Source organism: Sorex fumeus, unplaced genomic scaffold, assembly GCF_029834395.1.
Source record: "Sorex fumeus unplaced genomic scaffold, SorFum_2.1 ptg000002l, whole genome shotgun sequence".
Taxonomy (NCBI): domain Eukaryota; kingdom Metazoa; phylum Chordata; class Mammalia; order Eulipotyphla; family Soricidae; genus Sorex; species Sorex fumeus.
In genome coordinates, this window is record NW_026606059.1 from 29,012,157 (window position 1) to 29,034,282 (window position 22,126).

At 43.8% G+C, this 22,126-nt stretch overlaps 1 protein-coding gene across 4 annotated transcripts in view; it reads left to right on the plus strand.

Annotated features, from left to right (window-relative positions):
• NCOA2 (nuclear receptor coactivator 2) overlaps positions 1–22,126 on the plus strand; it is a 290,336-nt gene that overhangs the window by 251,994 nt on the left and 16,216 nt on the right. For 3 of the 4 annotated variants that reach the window (XM_056128060.1, XM_056127915.1, XM_056127994.1), the window contains exons 12-17: positions 6,243–6,453; positions 9,358–9,564; positions 12,634–12,849; positions 15,623–15,752; positions 19,304–19,469; positions 20,795–21,073. In XM_056128060.1, coding sequence (XP_055984035.1) covers positions 6,243–6,453; positions 9,358–9,564; positions 12,634–12,849; positions 15,623–15,752; positions 19,304–19,469; positions 20,795–21,073 — 1,209 coding nt within the window. The remainder of the gene's footprint in view (positions 1–6,242; positions 6,454–9,357; positions 9,565–12,633; positions 12,850–15,622; positions 15,753–19,303; positions 19,470–20,794; positions 21,074–22,126) is intronic. The other variant, XM_056128128.1, reaches the window with a different exon arrangement.

A 22,126-nucleotide genomic window follows, 5' to 3' on the forward strand; every position in this document is an offset into this window, starting at 1 on the left:
TTTTTGAAGTTTCCGGGGTCAGAATACCCAGAGCCTAATGGGCGTTCGGAGTGGCAGGCACAGATACTGTCACTCGGGTCTCTTGACACATGCTAGAGGGCAAAATGGTGACTCATGAGGTCTACCTCAGCTTAGTGCCTCAGTGGCGGGCCCCTCCCTTCATAAACGGTTTATTTCTATCCCCTTTCTGAGGTCTTGATCTAGTAGGGCCAGGGAAGGGATACACCATTGGGCATTTTTGCTTTTAGATACTTGATCAAACTAATACAAGACCTGAACTATCAACAAATAAACTTGGTTGGGTTGGTTTTGGGTTTTGGTGTTTTGTTTTGTTTTGTTTTGTTTTCTGGTTTTGGGCTTTTTTTTGCTGAGGGGGATGGGCAGATTAGAATTTATGTGTCACTTACAGTATCTAATTGTTTTGGAGAAGTATTTCTCTAACCCAAGTTGTCTCATCTATGGAATGTAAAACCCAGAGTTTAATCAGCAGATCTGTTCGGAGGGGAGGGGGGAAGCAGAAAAGTAATATACACACATTCAACATGCATGTACGGTAAGTGTTTTTTCCGTAATGAAACCCAGCCCCTGGTGTCCCCCTCCATCCATTCCCATTTTAAAGTACTCCACCAAAACTGCTTCAGAGCAATTTTAACATCAAAAACATTGCAACTTGAAAAGAAGAGTTACCACAGGAAGTATGCATTACCTAAATTTAGATCAAAGTTAGAATGACTTACTTTAAGGGAAAAAAACAGTGATTCTTTCACCTCTTGCTCTCTTTCACTCTTCCCAAGTCCAGATTAATTGTGTTTCCTGTTACTGCTACACACATTTATTGAAAACTTTTCTTCCAAGGGAACACAGCAAGTTTTTTATTTAGTAAAATTAAAAACTTTGGACATTAAAAATAAAACCTCCTAGAGAGCCCAAATTGCACAGTTAACTCTCTTGGTTTTTTAACTCAGAAAAGAACCATTAAACGGAGGAGTGTGTGTTTAGCATATCACTAACTTATTAAGAAGTACTTCAAAGGCACTATTATACCTAAAATAATTTTCTTTACTGGCTAACGTACTTAAACATTTTGATTCTACAGAATTTCATAACTAACAGGAAACAATGACTAAAAATATTTACTGACTTTTAAGTTATATACTTACTCTTATTTACACAGTGGAGCAAGACCAAATGATACTCTTTTAAGTTCTGACCAGTGCTACAATGAGGGTTTAGAAGTAGTCTAAAGTGTATCGCTTGTTGGCTCCACTTAAAACAAGATTTCAGGGCTGGAGCGCTAGTACAGCGGGTAGGACACTTGCCTTGCAGGCAGCAGACCTGAGCTTCATCCCCGGCACCTAGTGCAGGCCCATTGTACCATCAGAAGTAATTCCTGAGCTCAGAGCCAGGAGTAAACTCTGAGCACAGCTGGGAATGGCCCCAAAACAAAAACACACAAAAAAGATAAACCACATATTTCAATCTTAGTAGTGTCCTAAAACTTTCCCTCCAAGTGTAGAGTTGTGTGCCAGGTTTTTTAAAATAATTTTTCACTAGGCAAGTCTAGTAATATTACACCTTTTATTTCAATTTTTTAAAAGCTGTCTTGCAACTTATTGAAATACTTGTTATTAAAATGCTTGTGCTCTTTATATTTCCTTCAGAGAACATTGATTTTATACATGCAAAATTCATAAAACCAGAGAAATAAAAAATTTAAGAAATCAAGTCCAATTTTCATTTTGTAGAACTTTTATAAAAATCTTTCTGACTCATTTTTCTGCCTGAAATAGTTTAAACTAACTATTCAAATTGATGTGGCTAATTTGAGCATTCAAATAGATGCCTAAGCAAAACTTTGAAGTATCTTGGCAAAGCTTTTTAAAGGAAAGCATTAATCTTTTTGTCTTGTGGAAGAAATCATGCCTAACAAAGTGGATAGGGACAAGAAGAACTTTTGATGAGAATTAAAGCTTACAAGAATTTCGGAGAGGAAATGTTTGATCAGAAACTTAATGTGATCAAATCCATCCCTTCCAAAACTTGCAGGACTACAGAAGAAAATGCCACAGTCATCAGATTTTATTGCTAAGTATCTGAAAGGGGATAGACATTCTGAACCTGATCTCTTTGAAGAGCATTTAGCGTAAATTTAAGACAATTAGATTATGTTAGATTTAATATGCTCCAAAAATTGACAAAAAACATGGGCAAGGCAATGTTATCTTTAGTAGGGACCGTTCATAATACTTATTCTTATGGTAATTTAAACACATTCAAATAATGTCCACAGTTAGGGGTCTCCAAAGATTCAGTTTCTTTGTAACGTAACATGGAGCAGTTCTGCCTAACTCTCTTAAATACTTGTCACAATAGACCTGCTAAACAAGTTGAATTTGATCAGCTCTTAAAATGGCAAAAATGAGGAGCCAGAGAGGTAGTAAAGTGGACGCTTTGCTTTGCAGGTACCTGAGTTCAATACCTAGTATCTTATATGGTCCCCTGAACACAGCCGTGTGTGACCCAAAAACTTAAAAAAAATAAAAATTAAAAAGCAGTAAAAATAAAAGTCAGGGATGCTGGCGAGAGTACACAGCTTGGGGTGTGTGCCTTGCTTATGACCAACCCTGCTGCAGTGCCCCCATACCACATGTGATTTCCTGAGCACAGAGACAGGAATACCAGGTACAGCCCAACACCCACACCCCAATTAAAATCAAATTCTGAGAAAATAAATTTTCGTGATTTTTTTTTTAATGATTGAAATTGAAAAATAATCAATTGGGGCAAGGAGGTAACTCCGTGCACTGGAGTGAATTCTTTATTTGTTTGAGGCCTGGATTCTACCCTTTGCGCCACCTGGAGTAACTTCTGTGCGCCACCAGGTGTGAACCCGAAACCCAAAACAATGAAATTTTCAAAATAAGAAGCAATCAGTTGATTCTAGCCATCAGTATATACACATAACACTGACTCTTTTTTTTTTTAATTTCATTAGTCACTGCTTTATAAAGGTAAAGGCCCTCCCGTTGATCGTCGATTTGCTCGAGCGGGCCCAGTAACGTCTCCATTGGAGACTTTGTTGTTACTGTGTTTGGCATATCAAATACTCTCGGTAGCTTGCCGGGCTCTCCGAGAGGGGCGGAGGAATCGAACTCGGGTCGGCCATGTTGGCCGCTTGGAAGGAACGCCCTACCGCTGTTGCAAATCCTGGTCCTGGAGGAACCCAGGGGCACTTGCCTTGCTTGAATTAGCTCTCGGGTCTGGAGGAACCCAGGGGCACTTGCCTTGCTTGAATTAGCTCTCGGGTCTGAACACAACATTGCAGGCCCCCAAAGCACCGCCAGGTGTCACCCTGGAGACCGCCCATGCATTGGACCAGCTGGCCCAATTGCGGTCTTGATGGGTGTTGCCTCCAGAGCACTGCTTGGGAGACCCCAAATGAAAATCAAAATGAAGAATCCCATCACTAGAATTCTTTGAAACAATTTGATAGTGATTTTTCGCTTAAAGATGGCTCGAAGTAAAGTCTTATCTGTGTAACAGGAAAAGCTAAAGGTAAAAGGTGAGATGGGACCACAGTGTTATACAGCGGGTAGCGCGCTTGCCTTGCACGCGGCCAAGGTTCCATCTGGAGCATCTCATATGGTCCCTGAGTAGTGCCACGTGTGGCCCCAAAACAAACAGAGGTAAAAGGTGGGAGACTAGCCCAGGTGGTTATTAATCTGTATTGTGAAAATCTTCTTCCACACATACCTGAGATCCGCAAAGCATCTTCAAGAAGCAACTTCAGGTTCACATGGTTCCTTGAGCACTGTCAGGAACGTAACCCCAACACCCAAAGGATTTTAACGAGGAGTAATCCCTGGTCCCAGTGGGTATGCACCTCCCCGCCAAGCAAGAATAATAGCAGCTTGCTACTTGTTATAGCCCATTTCTCTCTTTTCCACTCACAGTTACTTCAAGGACCACTATTTAAGTCGTGTATGTGAGGTAGCATTTTGTGGAGAAACTTGCTTCAATGGGACAGCAATAAACTTTGTAACATATTAGAACCTCTTATCTCTAGCTATTTTTAATCACCCACTAGAAGAATATCGATATTTTTTAATATTTTTTCATTGCAGGCCAGTGTAGTGAAAGAAATTCATCAGGATGAGCTTGGAAAAAAAGAACTGTTTTAATGTTTAATGTTTAGCCCATATGTATTGGGTAAAAGACGATAAAAGCAGATTTACAATGGAATTGAACTAATACAGAGACATCTATATGCATTCCAGAGAAGAAAGAGAAAAGGGGGAGAGAGAACAGGTGGATATTGGGAGTTATTTCAGTAATGTGCACAGTGTTGCCGTAGTTAACTGAATGCTTAGTAAAGTAATCTTGAGTTGGGTGACAAGAGTGTAGATTTTGATTCTCTTAGAACTTGAAAGTGTAGCTACCAACTTACTAAAAGCACCTGGCCCCTACATCATCCATGTCACTTAGGCCTCAGCTTAATAATCCGTAATGTGCTTTCACTCTGGAGGAAAAATGAGCAGTGTCACTTTTTGTAGGAAATATCCAAAAGATTCTTTCCTAAGGGGCTTTTTGTTTGGTTTTCATCTCGTTTCTTTATGGTGCCAGGCATCCAACCTCAGACCTCACGTGTGTAAACATGCACTCTGTCACTGAGACACATTCCTGCCTTTCTAAATTTTAAGGATTATTTTCTCTGTGTCCCTTTATGCTTTCTCCTGCTAACTCTGATAGCTAACCCTTAACTTAGATACTTCTCTTCCCCTACTTCTGGCTTCCCTCTTTTTGCTAAAAATGGAAAGCTAAACTAGAGGAAATGGTCTTGTAATTGCTCTAACAATCCAGTAGAAATTCCTGAAAACTGATTCTCCAAGTTATTGCCAAGCTTGTTAGCTCTGTACAAAGAAACAAAATGTCACCATATACTTGCCTTTCCCAACTTGAAAAGTACATCCTGCCAAAAGACTTTGTATATGGATAGTACATCTGCCATAAATCGCAAAAGCATAGCAAATTCAGCCTTTACTTGGTGAACGGAAATTGTCTTTCAGCTCTAAGCATGCCTCATATCAGACGTGAATGATTTCTGTGATTTCTATTTGAATTACCAGCATAGACAAAAGGATTAGTCATAGTCAAGGATTCACAGTCCGTCCAGTAACTTTGGGGAAATTGCCTAACTTATGTTTTTCCACCTACACATTAAGAGAATCACTTTTGCCACTTTTCTTTAGTAGAAAGTAATCGTAGCACTAAACTTAACTCATTTACTTGTGTGGTTGACCCTGTCTGCTTTTTAATATTATACGTTTAAAACAATAGGAGTTGGACTTCCTAAAGAAAAGTATTAGACATGAAATGCATATGATGTTTACCTTATTGTCTTGATGGTAATAATTGAAATGATGAAAGTATCTTTTAAAAGGGGAAGAGCCCTGAAACATTTTTCTGGCTTCTGAGAAATCAGGTTAATAGAGGCTATATTTGGGAACAACTTGTTTTTATCTTGCTTTCATACCTTTTGTTACCTAAGCTGCTAGAGACGAAGAAAGCCAGTGTCATTTGAAATTGAAAGTACAAGCAGGGGAGAAAAACACCAGCAAATTGAAAAGGCCATGCTTAGCCGGTTCATGGTTACCTCAAGTTTATGTCTCATTTTCCCTCCTGCTCTTAGGGAAGGAAAAGAAAGGTCTTAAAGGAAACCACCACTGGTCAGTCCTGGGTTTGGTCAGCCCCGAGTTTGGCCACCAGCACCAAATAAAGCAAAACAAGGGAAATAACCATTTAGTATGGATTTTCTATTTTCTGTCAGTTATTTTTATTTCTTAGGAAGACAACCACAAAATCCAGACCTGTACTCTTACGTCTCAGTACGTGCTTAGTTACTTAGAAACGTGCACAGTCATGATTAAGTGAATGATTAGCATAAAATAAAGAGGAATTTATAAACAGCCAATGACTCACAATGCTGGAAGACAGCTTTATTTCTAATTCTGTCATCTCTCTTTTTGCAGCTGAGGACATTAAGGACCAAGAAATTAGTTATTCGTCCTTTGTCAGTGACACTTATTAAAAGGTGTTGAGTTCATTGTGAGGCCTGAGGTTCATGTGTATCTGCAGATTTTGTCTGGCCATGTGGCACTGTGTCACTTGTTCTGTAATTGTCAGCGGGTCTGTGCCCACTTGGGGAGTGGGAGTGGATAAACTCTTCTGTTTGTTAACTGCAGCCTGGCAGTGAACTGGACAACTTGGAGGAGATTTTGGATGATTTGCAGAATAGTCAATTGCCACAGCTTTTCCCAGACACGAGGCCAGGTGCCCCGACTGGATCCGTAGACAAGCAAGCCATCATCAATGATCTCATGCAACTCACAGCGGAAAACAGCCCGGTCACACCTGTTGGAACCCAGAAAACAGCATTGCGAATTTCACAGAGCAGTGAGTATGAGATATGATAGTTATGCCAAGAAATTTCCATGTAGAGTTACAATCGTCGATAGGATTGTCAAAATCTGATACAAACAGCTTAGTCACGTCAAGGGGTTTTGCGGTCAAATAGCACCATCTACTGTTCTGGTCCTTGGAAACAGTTTTCAGAATGGATTCCCATGAGCTTGGCTTTCCAACTCTTCTCTGGTGGTCCATCTGATCAATGAAGAGTGAAACTGACCTACGTCATTAAATTGGTTAAGTCCTTTAGATGGTTGTCAAACATCCCTTTTAAATTACTGTTTTATAAGTACAATTTAAAATAGATTATATAGGGGGCTGGAGCGATAGCACAGTGGGTAGGGTGTTTGACCTGCACGCGGCCAACCTGGGTTTGGTTCCCAGCACCCCATATGATCCCCTGCGTACTGCCAGCAGTAATTCCTAAGTACAGGGCCAGGAGTAACCCCTGTGCATCATCAGGTGTGACCCAAAAAGCAAAAAATAATAAATAGAATATATGTGTTTTCACATATACTTCAACACTTAAAATATTTAAAAAATTAGGGGCTGGAGCGTTAGCACAGCGGGTAGGGCGTTTGCCTTGGACGGGGCTGACCTGGGTTCAATTCTCAGCATCCCATATGGTTCCTCAAGCACCTCCAGGAGTAATTCCTGAGTGCATGAGCCAGGAGTAGCCCCTGGGCATTGCCGGATGTGACCCAAAAACCAAAAAAAGAAAAGAAAAATATACTGACTTTTTAGGAATATTATTAAATATAAGGTGAACAGTATTGACAGTTTACAAACTCTATAGTTACCAAAATTATCCAGAAATTTTGAAACAAAATCTTTGAAGCACAGAACTGTACCTTGCCCACAATTTATAGACAAGTAAATTCCACGATGTAAATTAGTGAAGAGAATTTCCTGCCCAAGTAGTTGACTTACTGCTCAACTCAGTGCCCAAAGCTGAAATGGCAGCCATCAGCCAGATCATAAAATATCTTTCAATACTAGAACTTTCCTCAAATGAACATAGATCTTCCTAAAAAGTGAAAAATGAAACAAAGGTGAAATTTTATTGCTTATTTCTCAGATCTGCCCATTTCTTAGAGAATGGTCGATTACTCGTAGACTGAGTGAGAGATCGCAAAGTCAGAGCGAGAAATCAGAGTGAGCAAGAAATACACAACAGCTTGTTCTTCAGACCAGAGGATGAAAGGAGGACTCCATGGAGTCCCTGGCTTCTCCTCTCTCTGTGCCTCCTGATGGGATTAGATTATTGAATTGCAGCCAAATAACGGAACCAGAGGAAGTCCAAATTAGCCATGTATTTAATTTCCATCCCAAGCCCTAATTCTTCTAAATATTTTATTTCTCTTATTGATAAGAACTTATTCTTTGCTTATTGCTCAATTTTATACGATTTATATAATTAATAGAATATAAAGTATGCGACTTTTTAAGTTCTGTAAATTGTAATTTATTGTGTACCTATTTTTGTGTACTCAGTGAGGGGGATAAGGGGACCTCCCAGGGTGCCCAGGAGACCAGGGGCCCCTTTGGGCACCTTTGGCCCCCTACCTGAGCCTGGGGATCCTTGCACTGCTATTAGTTTGGGGGGACCCTGTGGTGCGATGGACAGAACCAGGGTTGGCGGCGTGCACGACTTTTAAATATCATCAAATGACTAGTTATCTCTGTGGTCATACAGTGCTTGAAATTAATAAGTTCTTGTTAACCATGAAAATCATTTCAGATCTCTTTGGAAGTTAAAGGAACTACTTTCGTGAAAACTCAGTAGGACCCTAAAGCTTTAACTTATTACTGACTTCAGATAGCTGAGTTCACACTTCAGGAATTTAATTCCAGCTGAGAAAAGCTGCTTTTGACCTCATTTACTCCCATAAAAAAAATCACTAAAGAAATGATTCTCTAGAGGCTAGAGCAATAGTACAGCAGGTAGGTCGTTTGCCTTGCACGCAACAGACCCAGGTTCGATCCTTGGCCCCCCAGATGGTCCCCTGAGCCCTCCAGGAGGAAACCCTGAGCACTGCCGGGTGTGACCCAGAAACCAAAAAGAAAAAAATTAGAAATGGTCCCGGACCAGATTCAGAGCACAGCTGGTCCAGCATGAGTATGGCAAACAGTGCACGCAGCTGCCATCCCTGGCACCACCTGCAGGACCCTGGGCACAGCCAGATTCCCTCTCAGAAAAATAAAGACATGATACCCTAGGCCAAAAAGATTCCTGAAAGGCTGAACACGTGGGCCCCTGAGTTCCATCCTGGCAGCATGCACCCGCTTCCCACATCTAGCACACCTGAGCATCACCAGGTGTGACCGCTGGGCTCTAGCACCGCTCTGTCAGCTGGCCCAGGGAGTCTCTCTTCGACCTGGTTGACAGAATCGTGCCAAGAGAGGACCCCTGGGTTCCCTGAACATTGCATGGGGGGCCCTCCTCTGAGCACCCTCCGCCCCCCACTTCCCCAAACCAAAAATACTCAAATGTCCGAACCACGTGTCTGAGTCTGGTGCTTTGCAAAAGATTATAGCTCTGTAGCTGAGATAAAGCAGAACCGAATAGTAAGAGCAACTTTGTAAATAATATTTTTAATAGTTTACTTTGCAAATTAATCGAATATTGGAAATTAGTATTAGTACAGAAAATGTGTCGTATTTCAGAGAATTGTCCAGTTTCAAAGTTGAAACCTGCTAATAAAATTGACTCTTCATTTTGTTACTGAATGTTTATATTGCTGATGAATCTGTCTTTTACGTAGATAGGTGATCCCTGGTGTGCATATCTTTGTTATTTTACAGAGGACATTTCCCCTGAACACGACTTCTGCTACCCTTCTTTTCCATTACTCTATATTAACCTTCAATTTTCATTTGTTTTCTCCTTAGCTTTTAGTAACCCACGACCAGGGCAACTGGGCAGGTTATTGCCAAACCAGAATTTACCACTTGACATCACATTGCAAAGCCCAACTGGTGCTGGACCTTTCCCACCAATCAGAAACAGTAGTCCCTACTCAGTGATTCCTCAGCCAGGAATGATGGGTAACCAAGGGATGATAGGAAACCAAGGAAATTTAGGGAACAGTAGTACAGGTAAGGGCTCAAATACACTGTTACTTTATTGGTGGGTTATTTAATGAAGTGATGTTTTCATCCACATCAAACCAGTGGAATATTTGAAGTCGATTTTTTTGATTGTTAGAAACTAATATTTGATCATAATAAAATTCTGTAAGTTTTCACTGTAAAGGTGGCATATTGAAGCATCAGAAAGCATTTTATTCTGTGATAATTATGGTTATGAAGTTTCCAGTCATTCATCCTATTTCGTTTACTGTCTAAGACATTGCAGCACTATGTATAAAATAATTTGGTAGTTGCTAGGTTTGTGTGATAATCGTGCTCTGATAAGCCCAAGACTTCCTATTCATTGATGATTTGTATTTGGAAAATTTCAGAATTCAGGTGTAAAACCCAACCTTTATTAACGGAAAGGTCTCATTCCAAGAAATAATAAAGGGCTTTAATGGTAGAATGCCTCGCCTAAATAATGAGTCAGGCTTCATTTTTGAAAATGTGTGAAATTTCCTGTGATGTGCTTCGAACCCTGACCTGTGCTCATTTAAGGTGTGCTACCAAGTTGCCCAGGACATTTCCTCAGTAGTCGTCACTGTCCTGGCATCTGCCATATTGCCAAATCTGGATCCAGTCAGGCCCAAAACCATTGCAGCAGCATTGGCTTGCTGTGACACCAGGCCCTGTCTGCTACCCAATACTGTCCACTTAATGCAGAGCAGGATGCCGAGTTTTCTGGTGAGGTGCTGCTCTCAACTAGGAGCTTCCATCCTTTGTCTAAAGAACAGACTGGGGAAAAGGCATTGAGAAAAGTAGATCTGATTAGAAGAACATATCTATGGGCAGTTAAATGGTTTTTAAAACTTAGTTTATAATCATTGCATACATGTTGTATTTATGTATTTAGTTAAAAACGAGAGTTTGTTGTAACAGGAAAAGCTGGATCTTTAACCCCATTCTATTGTTAGTAATTCATGGAGAGTATGACCCTTGATACATTAAAATAATTTGTTCTTCAGAAAGTAAAATATTTCTTCTCTGGTACTTTCTATATGTGCCAGGCACTGACTACTTCACTAGTTTGTATAATTACAGAAATTAATGCCATATAAATTTTGTATTTTAAGGTTCATATGCACTTATTTTTAAGACAGTGTTTATTTACATTGAAATGTTGATTGATATAAAATTCTCTAATAGAAAAGGAGCAAATTAGTCATTTGGAGTGACTCCTTATTAGCAAAGTAAAAGTGTGGGTATTTTTTGTTCATCTTTTTTTGGCACCATGATTTACGGTACTGTTAATGGTAGGATTTCTTGCATAGAACATTCCAGTACCACACCCTTCACTGGAGTGTCCACTTCCCATCACTGTGGTCCCATAACTCAACAAGACTTGTTCTTCTGTAAAGCCGAAATAGGGATTTGAGGATACATCTGCATTCAGATGTAGGGCATCCAGGGCTGAAGAGGTAGTACAGTGGGTCGGGCTCTTGCCTTGCACACAGCCTACCCAAGTTCAGTTCCAAGCATCCCATATGGTCCTTCAAACACTCACCAAAAGTGATTCCTGAGTGCAGAGCCAGGAGTAGCCCCTGGGCATCGCCAGGTGTGGCCCTAAAACAAACAGAAACCACAAATGTAGGCAGCCAGTCCAGGTGATGAAAATCATGTAATACTTCTGCTTTTAAAAAGAGACACAGGCTGAAAGAGACTTGCCTGCATTAATACTGATGAATTGCAAACGATTTGTTTTCTGCTGCCTCCAAGATTATAATTTTGTTACATTACTTAGCTATAGATTTTTGGAAGAATAAAATAACTTTTCTCCCATAATATCTTCACATACCCCAACTTTAATGTCAGAAGAAAAATTTTTAAATTTCTGTTATTATTCTGACTTGACCAGTATAACAAATTATGCCTTATTCTCAATCATCCCAGTGTTGCACATTCTCATTTTACTAGTAAAAAGCCAAACCGTGCTTGCTTCCTCTGCTTCTTAAACATAACCCCCATTTCAACTAGGGTTCATCATAATCAAATGAAAAGTAAGGCATGTATTTGAAAGCAGAACTTTCACGTACCCACCATTAAACACTTCACTTGTAGTTGAAGTGAGACTTGAAGATTATCAAGTCGGGGGTTGGACAGACAGTCCAGCAGGTAAGGCTCTTGCCCAGGACACGTCCAACCCCGGCTTGATCCCAACACCTCATACGGTCCTGTGAGCCTGCCAGGAGTAAGCCCTGAGCCCAGCAAAGTATGGCCCAAAAACTAATTAAAAAAAAAAAACAGATATCAAGTCCATTACCAGTGTCCCAGAGGCAAGGCCAGGTAGAACAGATGTTTTCTAAAGTTGACAGTGTTGTGCTGTTGTGGCTGTTTCATCAGAGAACTGTTGGCATCTCCAGTAGAGAAGAGTTCCTACACGTCTAGCCTTCCCCATTCTAGATCTGCCGAGTTGGACGGGTGTGGGTCCGAAGCCCTCGAGGACAGGAGGGGTTCCCTTGCCTTTGTTTGGCTGTAAAGAACAGTAGTAAGGACTAGAAGGATTCTCTCCCCACGCTGTAGAAGCTGCCTTCTTCAATTTTGAAGCTTAACAAATGACACTCTGACAGGGACGCAGGGGTTTGAAAGTCTTGCATATGCTTCGGGGAGCATTCACCGTGATTTTGGCTTCTAGTTAGAATATTGATCATCGATTTTTACCTCAGTCCTCTTAACCTCACCTCCCGTTTGGAAAGTAAAGGGTTTGACGTGTGTGTCTGCTAATGTGATTCACTTCCTGAGGAAGGAAGTTGGGGTTATCCACACACCACAGCACCTGTTTCTAAGTACATATGGGAACGACTTTAACAGCTTTACTGAACTATAGAGAGTAGCAAGTTCATGTTCTGAAAACCTTTGTACTCCTTGCCAATTCTCATTTCTTAGCCCAGGGCCCACATCTGTCCACGACAGAGCATTAGCTGTTGAGCTGTGTGTTAGAGAATGCGTATCTTGTGCAAAGTAAGATTGTCTGGTGTTCACGCTGATCATGTTTCCAGCTACTGCATCTCTCAGGTCTTTCTGCTTCCACTGCAGGAATGATGGGCAGTAATGCTGCTCGGCCCACTATGCCCTCAGGGGAATGGGTGCCACAGAATTCCGCCGTGAGAGTCACCTGTGCGGCCACCACCAGTGCCATGAACCGGCCGATCCAAGGAGGTATGATTCGGAACCCCACAGCCAGCATCCCAATGAGACCCAACAACCAGCCTGGCCAAAGGCAGATGCTTCAGTCTCAGGTCATGAATATAGGTAAGAGAGTTTCCGTGCTTTTTTTGCTTTTGATTATTTAAGCTTTCTTGGGAGACAGCAACAGCTCCGTAAGTTCTTTCAAGACATCCCTAATGAGTGGTTTGAGTAATCCCCCTTCACCGAGCTGTCATAAACGAGACTTTACTGGAACTTGATGAGAATCGCAGAGGCTTTCCAGTTACTTAAACAGATCGGCTGCATTTGTGATGTTTTGTTTTATTTAAATGAGCTAGCTCTGGCTGTTAGTGAATCAGTCACACAATAAAGAGTATGTATATGATATTTTAAAGATGTGTTTCCATGAGACAGTGGCTCCTTACTCAGAATCATCCCAGGGCCTAAAATGCAAATGCCTGGCCACTACCCTCGGTGACCTAATCTCCTATCCCAGGTCTTCTCTGAAGGAACAAAGTCTCAGCTCACAGACTGTAAGCTCACTAGGATTCTGTTCGGATTCAATTCCCATGATACTAGAAGTCGTGATCTGGGCTGGAGAGATGCTGCAGTGGTTAAAAGTGGACTGGAGAGCTAGTACACAGATGAAGACACTGGCCTTGCATGTCACGGACCCCAGTTCAGTCCCTAGCACTTTTACGGCCCCCCAAGCACCACCAGGAGTGATGCCTGAGCACAGAGGCAGGAGTAAACCATGAGAACAGCCAGATGTAGCCTAACACCCCCACTCCCCACCCCATAAGAGAAATAGAATGAATATGTTTACCTTTTTAAAAAAATTCTAAAAGTGATAATGGTGATGATCATACAGTTCCGCAAATATACCGAAACCTGAGTCATATAAAGATTGAATTTATGTATCAGTCATGCTGTTGTTGAAAAAAAAAAAATCCTACACAGATCATACTTGAGTTTCTTTGCAGGAGTGGGGGATAGGGACTGGTGTTAGGTTTGGGGCCACACCCATGGAACTTGGGGCTTATTTCTGGTTCTGCTGAGGGACTGATATATGCCCCAGGGCTTGAACTGGGGTCGACCACATGCAAAGCAACAAGCGTCTTAACCCTTGTACAACCTCTCTTACCCTTGAGCTTATTTCTTATCAACATACTAACTTTCCTCACCTAGGCATAGTTCTGATGAGTTAATTTTTATATACATTTTTCCTAATGTTTAGATTACACAGTGGATAAGAGCTAAAACATCAGTGGAACCATGCCAGAATTGTTTTGACAAGATGATACCAAAGGATCCCGCCTCTGGCATCAAATTTCTTACCCAGTTATTTCACTGGGCATTTTAGCTTTTGTTTCTGAGAGGTGACATTCTACATTGAGTGTATTTAGAATTAATCAGTAGTTCCCAAAAAGAATTCATGAAATTTGAGATTGGCGTGAAGATTACTGAAAACCACTAGTTTTCCAAGCAAATTAGTGCAACAACTTAAAAATACCTGTAAATTTGTTCATTTTAAAATCATCAGGGGCCAGAGCAGTTCAATGGATAGGACATTTGCCTTGCAGGTGGCAAACCAGTTCAATCCCGACATTCCTTTCGGTCCTCAGAGCACCCCTAGGAGTGATCTCTAAGTGCAGAACCAGGAGGAGCCCTAAGAATCACCGGCTCTGGCCCAAGAACAAACAAACAAACAATTCTGCATAATAAGTTCTTGAATACAGAAATTTTTTTTCTGACTTTTGTGGGGTTTTTGGGGCCACACGTAGCAGCGCTCAGGACTTACTCCTGGCTCTGTGCTTGGAATCACCCCAGCAGGTTCAGGGATGACACAGAGTGCCAGAGATCAGACTTCAGCTGGTTCATGTGCAAGGCAGGTGCTCTGCCCTCTGGTCTTCCCTGCCAGCCCCATCGGTACCTGGCTTTTCAGGTTGAAGTATGGCTCTGTAAACATTTGCATAGCTGAATTTGTCTAATTTTTAATCAATCCCAAAAGGCCACGAATTCAACCAAAAAATAGCATAATGGAAGAAGGCACAGGTTTACAGATAGTGATAAGAATCCAAAGACAAGTTAGCTTTCCCAACTGACTGGCTCTTCTCCTTGCTCCCTTCTTTCATTGATGAAGAGCTCACTGGATGCCGTGCCGAGGAGTAAGTGGTTTAAAGCATCCCCTCTGGTCACCAGTGCTCAGTTACCCGAGACCTGGATTTGATCCCCACTCCTGCATGGTCCCCTGAGCACCACCAGTTGTGACCCAAAAACCAGAACAATCAACCAGTGCTTCCCAATGAGTGTTTCAGGACCTGGGGGGGGGGGGGGGAATGTCCATGTGGGGTTCCAGGGATCAGCCTGAGTCAGCCAAGTGCAAGACACACACCATACTGGCTTTACTATCTCTCCAGCCCCACAATATATTTTAAAGACCTAAAAGATATCTACATGCCAGAGTTTTAGAATTTCTGGTCTCTGGGGCTGGAGCAATAGTACAGTGGGAAGGCATTTGCCTTGCACACAGCCGACCTGGGTTCAACCCCCAGCATCTCATATGGTCCCCTGAGCACCGCCAGGAGTAATTCCTGAGTGTAGAGCCAGGAGTAACCCCTGTGCATCACCAGGTGTGACCCAAAAAGCAAAAAAAAAAGAATTGCTGGTCTCTATCATTCCCTGATGTGAATGATTAGCTTTGATATTTCATATTGTCTTTGTATCTGTTTCAGAATGAAAAAATTTTTCTGATTATTTTCACCAATTTTCATTTTCTGTACAATAGGGATTTCACTTTGTACTACAGAAGCAGGTAATGCCCTGATTACAAGTTGTTTGGTTTTTTTTTTCTTATCATTTTTCTTCCCCATTTTAGGGCCTTCTGAACTAGAAATGAATATGGGGGGACCTCAGTACAGCCAGCAACAAGCTCCTCCGAACCAGACCGCCCCCTGGCCTGAGAGCATCCTTCCTATCGACCAGACTTCCTTCGCCAGCCAGAACAGGTGAGCTCCGGGAACGGGGATCCGCCTTAAAAGGACTTGGTGAATTCCATGGGTTTTTCTTCATTGTTGTTCTGTTTGGGGGCACACCCAGCAATGCTGAGGGGTTGCTCTTGGTTCAAGGTGCAGGGCCAGGAATCAACCCAGAGTGACGGCATGCAGGGCAGGCGCACTGCCCACCATATGATCTCTCCAGCCCCCAAACTCCGTGTGTTTTATACCTAACCCAGAAGTTGAGTGTTTGCTTTCAGATACTCAATTTTCACATATTTAGATTATGATCTCTTGGGTAGGGAGCACATAACTAGATCCTGGGATCTCTTTATAAGCTGTTTCTCATCCATTTTTTCTGTTCTTTCATTCTTGGATTTCTTTTTTTTTCTTTTTCTTTTCTATTTATTTATTTATTATTGCTTTTTGGCTTTGGCTTTTTGGGTCCCACCCAGAGATGCTCAAGGTTTGTTTATTCCTGACTGCACTCAGGAAATTACTCTTGGAAGTGCTCAGGGAACCCTATGTTATGGGATGCCAGGGATCAAACTCAGGTTGGCCATGTGCAAGAAAAGTGCCAGTTGTACTATCTCTCCCAGCCCCATTCTTAGATTTCTTATAGATAAAGATAAAAGGATAAAGGCCCTCCCGTTGATCGTCGATTTGCTCGAGCGGGCCCAGTAACGTCTCCATTGGAGACTTTGTTGTTACTGTGTCTGGCATATTGAATACTCTCGGTAGCTTGCCGGGCTCTCCGAGAGGGGCGGAGGAATCGAACTTGGGTCGGCCATGTTGGCCGCGTGTAAGGCGAACGCCCTACCCGCTGTGCTATCGTATAAGGCTTATTATATTTTATCTTTATATCAAATCTTTTAAAATTCTATTCAGAGTTTCCAGCCTCACCCCCAAAATATCTACTCTCCATATCCCCTAATCTGTATGTTTTCTATTTTCTTATTTCTCGGTACTACCATTAGAATTATTTATTTATATCTCTGTTTCAGTCCTTTGAGAATCTATCTTGTTCTTCGGTTAGATTTTTTTTTAAATTCTATTTGTCTGATCATTCTTAGTATGTCCCCAGCAGTTTATTTGGAATCTGTGTGATTCTGTCTTTCAACATTGTTTTCTAAGTCTCTCATCGTCCCAGCATCTCTCAGTGTCTGCCTTGAGTATCCGAGCATTCTTTCATGGAGGGCACCTAGCTGAACTGAAAACACCTTGAGCCACCCCAGGTGGCAATAGTTACGTGCCTTGGCCTGTTCCCCCTGGCGGCTCAGTGGCCGCCATCCTGCAGAGGCCATTGGACAGTCAAGTTTGGGCCCTCCGTGACAAGACACTTGGGCCTCACGGGATGGGGGTGGAGCCGGCCCTTTCCTTCGCACCCCAATGAGATCCCGAGTCACCACCCACAAATGGCCTCTCTGGCTCCTGATCAAGCTGCTTAATGGGACTCAGGAACAAATCTCGGAACCCAGCGGGTTTTGGCAGAAATCCCTCCAGATTTAATTGTTAAAATTTCAGAATTTCAAAATCGTGCGGCCACTACTGCGACCGCACGACATCATATGTTATTCAGAACCAGCAATAGAAAACAAATTGTCTACAGTTGCCTTTTCGGCAGATCTGAGTGTTGGAGTAAAATCCCAAATAATAATGGTGGGTCTGGAGTCAAAATATTGAATGAAATCAAAGTAGAGAGAGAGTAATATGGAAATCATCTGCCCCACAGGTAGGGGGAGGGTGTGAGATGGGGGTTTGCTGGGGGTTTTGGTGGTGGAAAATGGGCACTGGTGAAGGGACAGGTATTTCACTGTATGACTGAGACTTAAACCTGAAAGCTCTCATGAGGATTCAATAATAAATTTATAAAAAAGAAAAAAAAAGTAAGGTGGGGTTAATGCCCAATTCAATCAGTGGCTGAATAATTAGCAATACTCCTACATTTAAAAAAAAAAAAAAGAAGAAAAGAAAGGAAGGAAGAAAACACCGTGAAACGGAGGACACTTTCCTCGTGGCAGAATTGGCAGTGTCTTCTGCCAGGGCATGGCTCAGAGTTCCCAGGCTGTACACCCATCCCCTCCTCAGCGCAATCCCTGTCCTCTCTGGTAGCATCATTACTTCTCTTCTACTCTGTGGACAGAATGTACCCGCCCCTCATGACTCAGAGGATTCGCGGGTGGTTTTGGTTTGGTGCTTGCGTCTCTGAGATGTCCTTTATTCTGGCAACATCACGGTTGTGCCCTGTGCGTAGTCATCTCACCAGTTTCTGGAGAGCACCCACCGCAGAGACCCTGAGGCGGGGTGGTGGCACTGACGGTGAGGGGGGAGCCCAGACAGGAGCCAGTGAGGGAGCTTGCAGGACACGCGGGCAGAGCGGGGCAGGACACTGGAGCTGGGAGGCTTGGCTGTGGGGGGCATGCGAAAATACTTGGGGTCGGAGGCTTAGAACCCTACTACAGGCTGTGTGATTGCCCTTTGGGGATTCTTCTTGTTGAAAATTCTGTAATCATCAGATTCTCGGGTGCTAGAAGACCATGGGACTTGGGATACAGCAGTAGGATAGGTTTCTGCTGTTTACTTGGTGGGCCACTGGCTGGCTGGCTGACTGGCTGGTTGGTTGGTTTGTTGGTTTTTAATATGCAGATAGGTTTCACAGTGAGCTCTGCTCTGGATCGCTGTGGCCTGGACTCCTCGGCCCACAGTTTCTATGTGCTCCTTCTTCCTCTGCCTTAAGAGAGGAGCAAAGGGTTCAGTGGGGTTTTAAAGAAAAGCAGAAGATGAATTTGAAGCCAGCAACAGGATTTGTTGGGAGCAAGGTGGGACCCGAGTCCAGTGACAGCAGCAGCTCCCTGGGACTCGGCGCTGCTTTCTCCAGTGCTCAGTTACTGTGCGTTGGTGTCTTGGATGATAACTATTGCGGACCAAGCAAACAGTTTCTCCGCGTTCAGGGTCGTTTCAGTTTTCCCACTCACAAAGCGTCTAGGCATGTCGATGCGTGAGGAGCCGGTGCAGATGTGTGTGGACAGAAAGGGCGGGGGAGGGCCCGGCCTCACTTGGAGTAAGGGGGGGGGCGGTATTGCAGCCCTGCCTGGTGGCATGGGCCTGTGCCAGCATCTCTGGCCAGGGCTGCAGTGAAAACAAAAGTCACCTGCGGGGCGCCTCGATCTGTGCCTGACCCACGTGTCAACCCCAGGGTCAGGCACTGAGCCAAGGGAACCTGTGACAGGGGGCCGTCATTCTGTGTCATGTTTGAACTGGTGCATCTTTTTTTTTACTTTTTCTTTTATTTTTTGGCTTTTTGGGTCACACCCAGCGATGCTCAGGGGTTGCTCCTGGCTCTGCACTCAGGAATTACTCCTGGCGGTGCTCAGGGGACCATATGGGATGGCGGGGATCAAACCGGAGTCTGCTGCGTGCAAGGCAAACGCGCCCTACCTGCTGCTGTACTTTTGATCCCGCCCTGGTGCATCCTTTTACTGCAGAGGCCCCCTGGGCAGCTCTTCTTTGGTATGGCGGGTGAAAACTTGACTCGGCCCAAGGTGAAGTTTGTCTCTTTTCAGGCAACCATTTGGCAGCTCCCCCGACGACCTGCTGTGTCCACATCCCACAGCCGAGTCACCGAGCGACGAGGGGGCGCTTCTGGACCAGCTCTATTTGGCCTTGAGGAATTTCGATGGCCTGGAAGAGATCGACAGAGCCTTGGGAATACCTGAACTGGTCAGCCAGGTACGTGCCACGGGTCACGGGATACGGGATGTCCCATTTTCCACAGCGCGTTCCTTCAGGGGCTTTCTACCTCTTCCCCACAGGCGAGCTTTTCTCATCTCCCCCCCCCCCCCCCCCCCCCGCGCCCTTCTCCCTTTCCCATGAACTTTTACCCAACAGTGGGAAACACTGGATAAGACCTTCACTTAGGGGGTTCTACCAAAAGGAGAGATGGGGTCCTGCCTCCCTGATGTCAGGGAAGAGTCCAGAGGAGCAGGGACCAGAGAAACCAAGGCGGAAGCAATTGTGACCTAGAACCTTTAAAAGGCATCTCTGTGATCACCATGTTACACATTTGTGGGCTGGTGATAGAAGCCATTTGTGCCAAGGCACAACTGTTGTGCCTTGCCCCTGAATTAGCAGGCATGACCTAGAGGTCACGGTAGTTCATGAAACCCTGATGTGGTTTCAGCTTGGTCATCTGGGGAATATTGAAATACAGAAGTAAGCCGACCTTAGATGCTTATTTTACTGTCCTCCTTCTGGTTGGTGACTTAAAAACAATTTTGAGAGTACTTTATTGCAATAATATAATAGGTCGCCATTTCTAATCTAAGGAAATATGCAGTACTTTCTGATTCTGGCTCCAGAGCTAAATTCATGTGAGGTAGGCATCCTGGTTACTGTGCAAAGAGTCGCCCAGAAAACGCTCTCACGGCCCTCTGCCGTCTTCCTCCTTACTCAGCATGAATCATCTTTTCTCTTATTCCTAAAAAGCACCTTCCCGTGTCCGATCTACTTTTTGGACACATGACGCGGCAGGAGGCCTGTGAGAAAGGCAATGCAGAGCCCTGGGCTGCTTCTCCGAGCGTTCAAAATAGTCTCGTCACTGTTCCCACAGCGCAGCAGACAGGAGTGGGCGTTTAAGACATGTCAGTTCATATTGAGAACAGCAGAATGGAAAGAAATGACTTGAGGTTACGGGGTGGGGGAAAAAAAACAACTAGAAATAAATTAAGTAAGGAAAATGGGGTTTAACTATTTCCCATGTGGCTCGTTTGCTTTGCCTTAGTGGTAGATAGAATTTGCCGTCCAGTATGTTGTCATCCTAACTTTTATGTAAGTGACATGTGAAAATGTCATCCTTGGGGGCAAAGAGAGAACTTGGGAGGTTAGGCGCTTGCCTTGCATGCCCGTGGTTAGGTCCCAGCAATGCTCGTGGTGCCCTGAGTGTAAATTAATAACTGGTAATCCTTGGGGTTACAGAGTGACTATAACACTGTTTACAGAAACTGGTGTCGACGATGTGTTTCCATCTCCTTTCTGTTTCTGCGTTTTTCGTTCAGAGCCAAGCCGTAGACCCTGAGCAGTTCTCAAGTCAGGATACCAACCTCCTGCTGGAGCAGAAAACCCCCGTTTTCCCCCAGCAGTACGCATCTCAGGCACAGATGGCCCAGGGCAGCTACACCCCCATGCAGGACCCCAACTTCCATACCATGGGACAGCGGCCCAGCTACGCCACACTCCGCATGCAGCCCAGGCCGGGCCTCAGACCCACCGGCTTGGTGCAGAACCAGCCGAACCAGCTGCGACTCCAGCTGCAGCATCGCCTGCAAGCACAGCAGGTAGGATCTGCCGCGCCGCCTGCAAGGTCCTGCCGAGGCCGGGGTGGGTGGGGGCGGGACAGCTGGGAGAGGCTCAGCAGCCAGGCACAGCAACTGGGACTTTGTCAAGGGTTGGAGTCTTGCTCCACCCCTTCCATAAGCGTCAGAGCTGGAACATTCAGACTCCTCTCTGCTCTCCTTCCTTCTCCCACCTCTAACTCTGCTCCAGCACAGAACAGCTGTCCCTTTGGCTTCCTAGCTGTAGTATTGATTACATCTAACCTTGAACTTTCCGAGCCTCGGTTTTCACATCTGTTATGTGAGACGATTGTGTGTTATGAGGCGATGAAAATATGTTTAAAGGAGCTAGGATAGTTGCTAGCCCAGCCGGAATACTTGGGACAAAATAGTCTTGCCACGCAAAATAAGCATTACTAATTGAAAGGTGGCAGGGAGGGCCGGGGTGATAGTACAGCAGGTAGGGCGTTTGTTTGCCTTGCATGCAGCCAACCCAGGTTCAATCCCCAGCATCCCATATGGTCCCCCAAGCACCACCAGGAGTAATACCTGAGTGCAGAGCCAGGAGTAACCCCTGAGCATCGCTGGGTGTGACCCAAAAAGAAAAAAGAAAGGTGGCAGAAGGACATTTTTTTTTTTTTGAAAGACCAGTATATTTCAGGAAAATGTGTTTTTATCGAAGTCAGCCTGAATCATTTGTATAAATTAGTAAATAATGATGTTGCAGGGGTCAGAGCGATACAGCGGCTAAGGCATTGCCTTAGATGCGGCCAAGCCGGGTTCAATCTCAGGCATCTCATACGGTCTCCTGAGCCCACCAGCAGTGATTCCTGAGTACAGAGTCAGGAGTAACCCCTGAGCATCGCCCAGCATGACCTAAAAACCAAAAATAAAAAAATTTAATTTTTAATAAAATTAATTTTAAAAAATAATGATGTTGCAAGCAGAAGAATGAGTTCCTGCCTCTCTTTCGTGCTTCCTCTAAGCCTTCCTCTTTGGTCTTTCTAGTCCCTTCTTTGCAAACAGTGTGCTTTCCAAAGAGCACAAAATAATTAT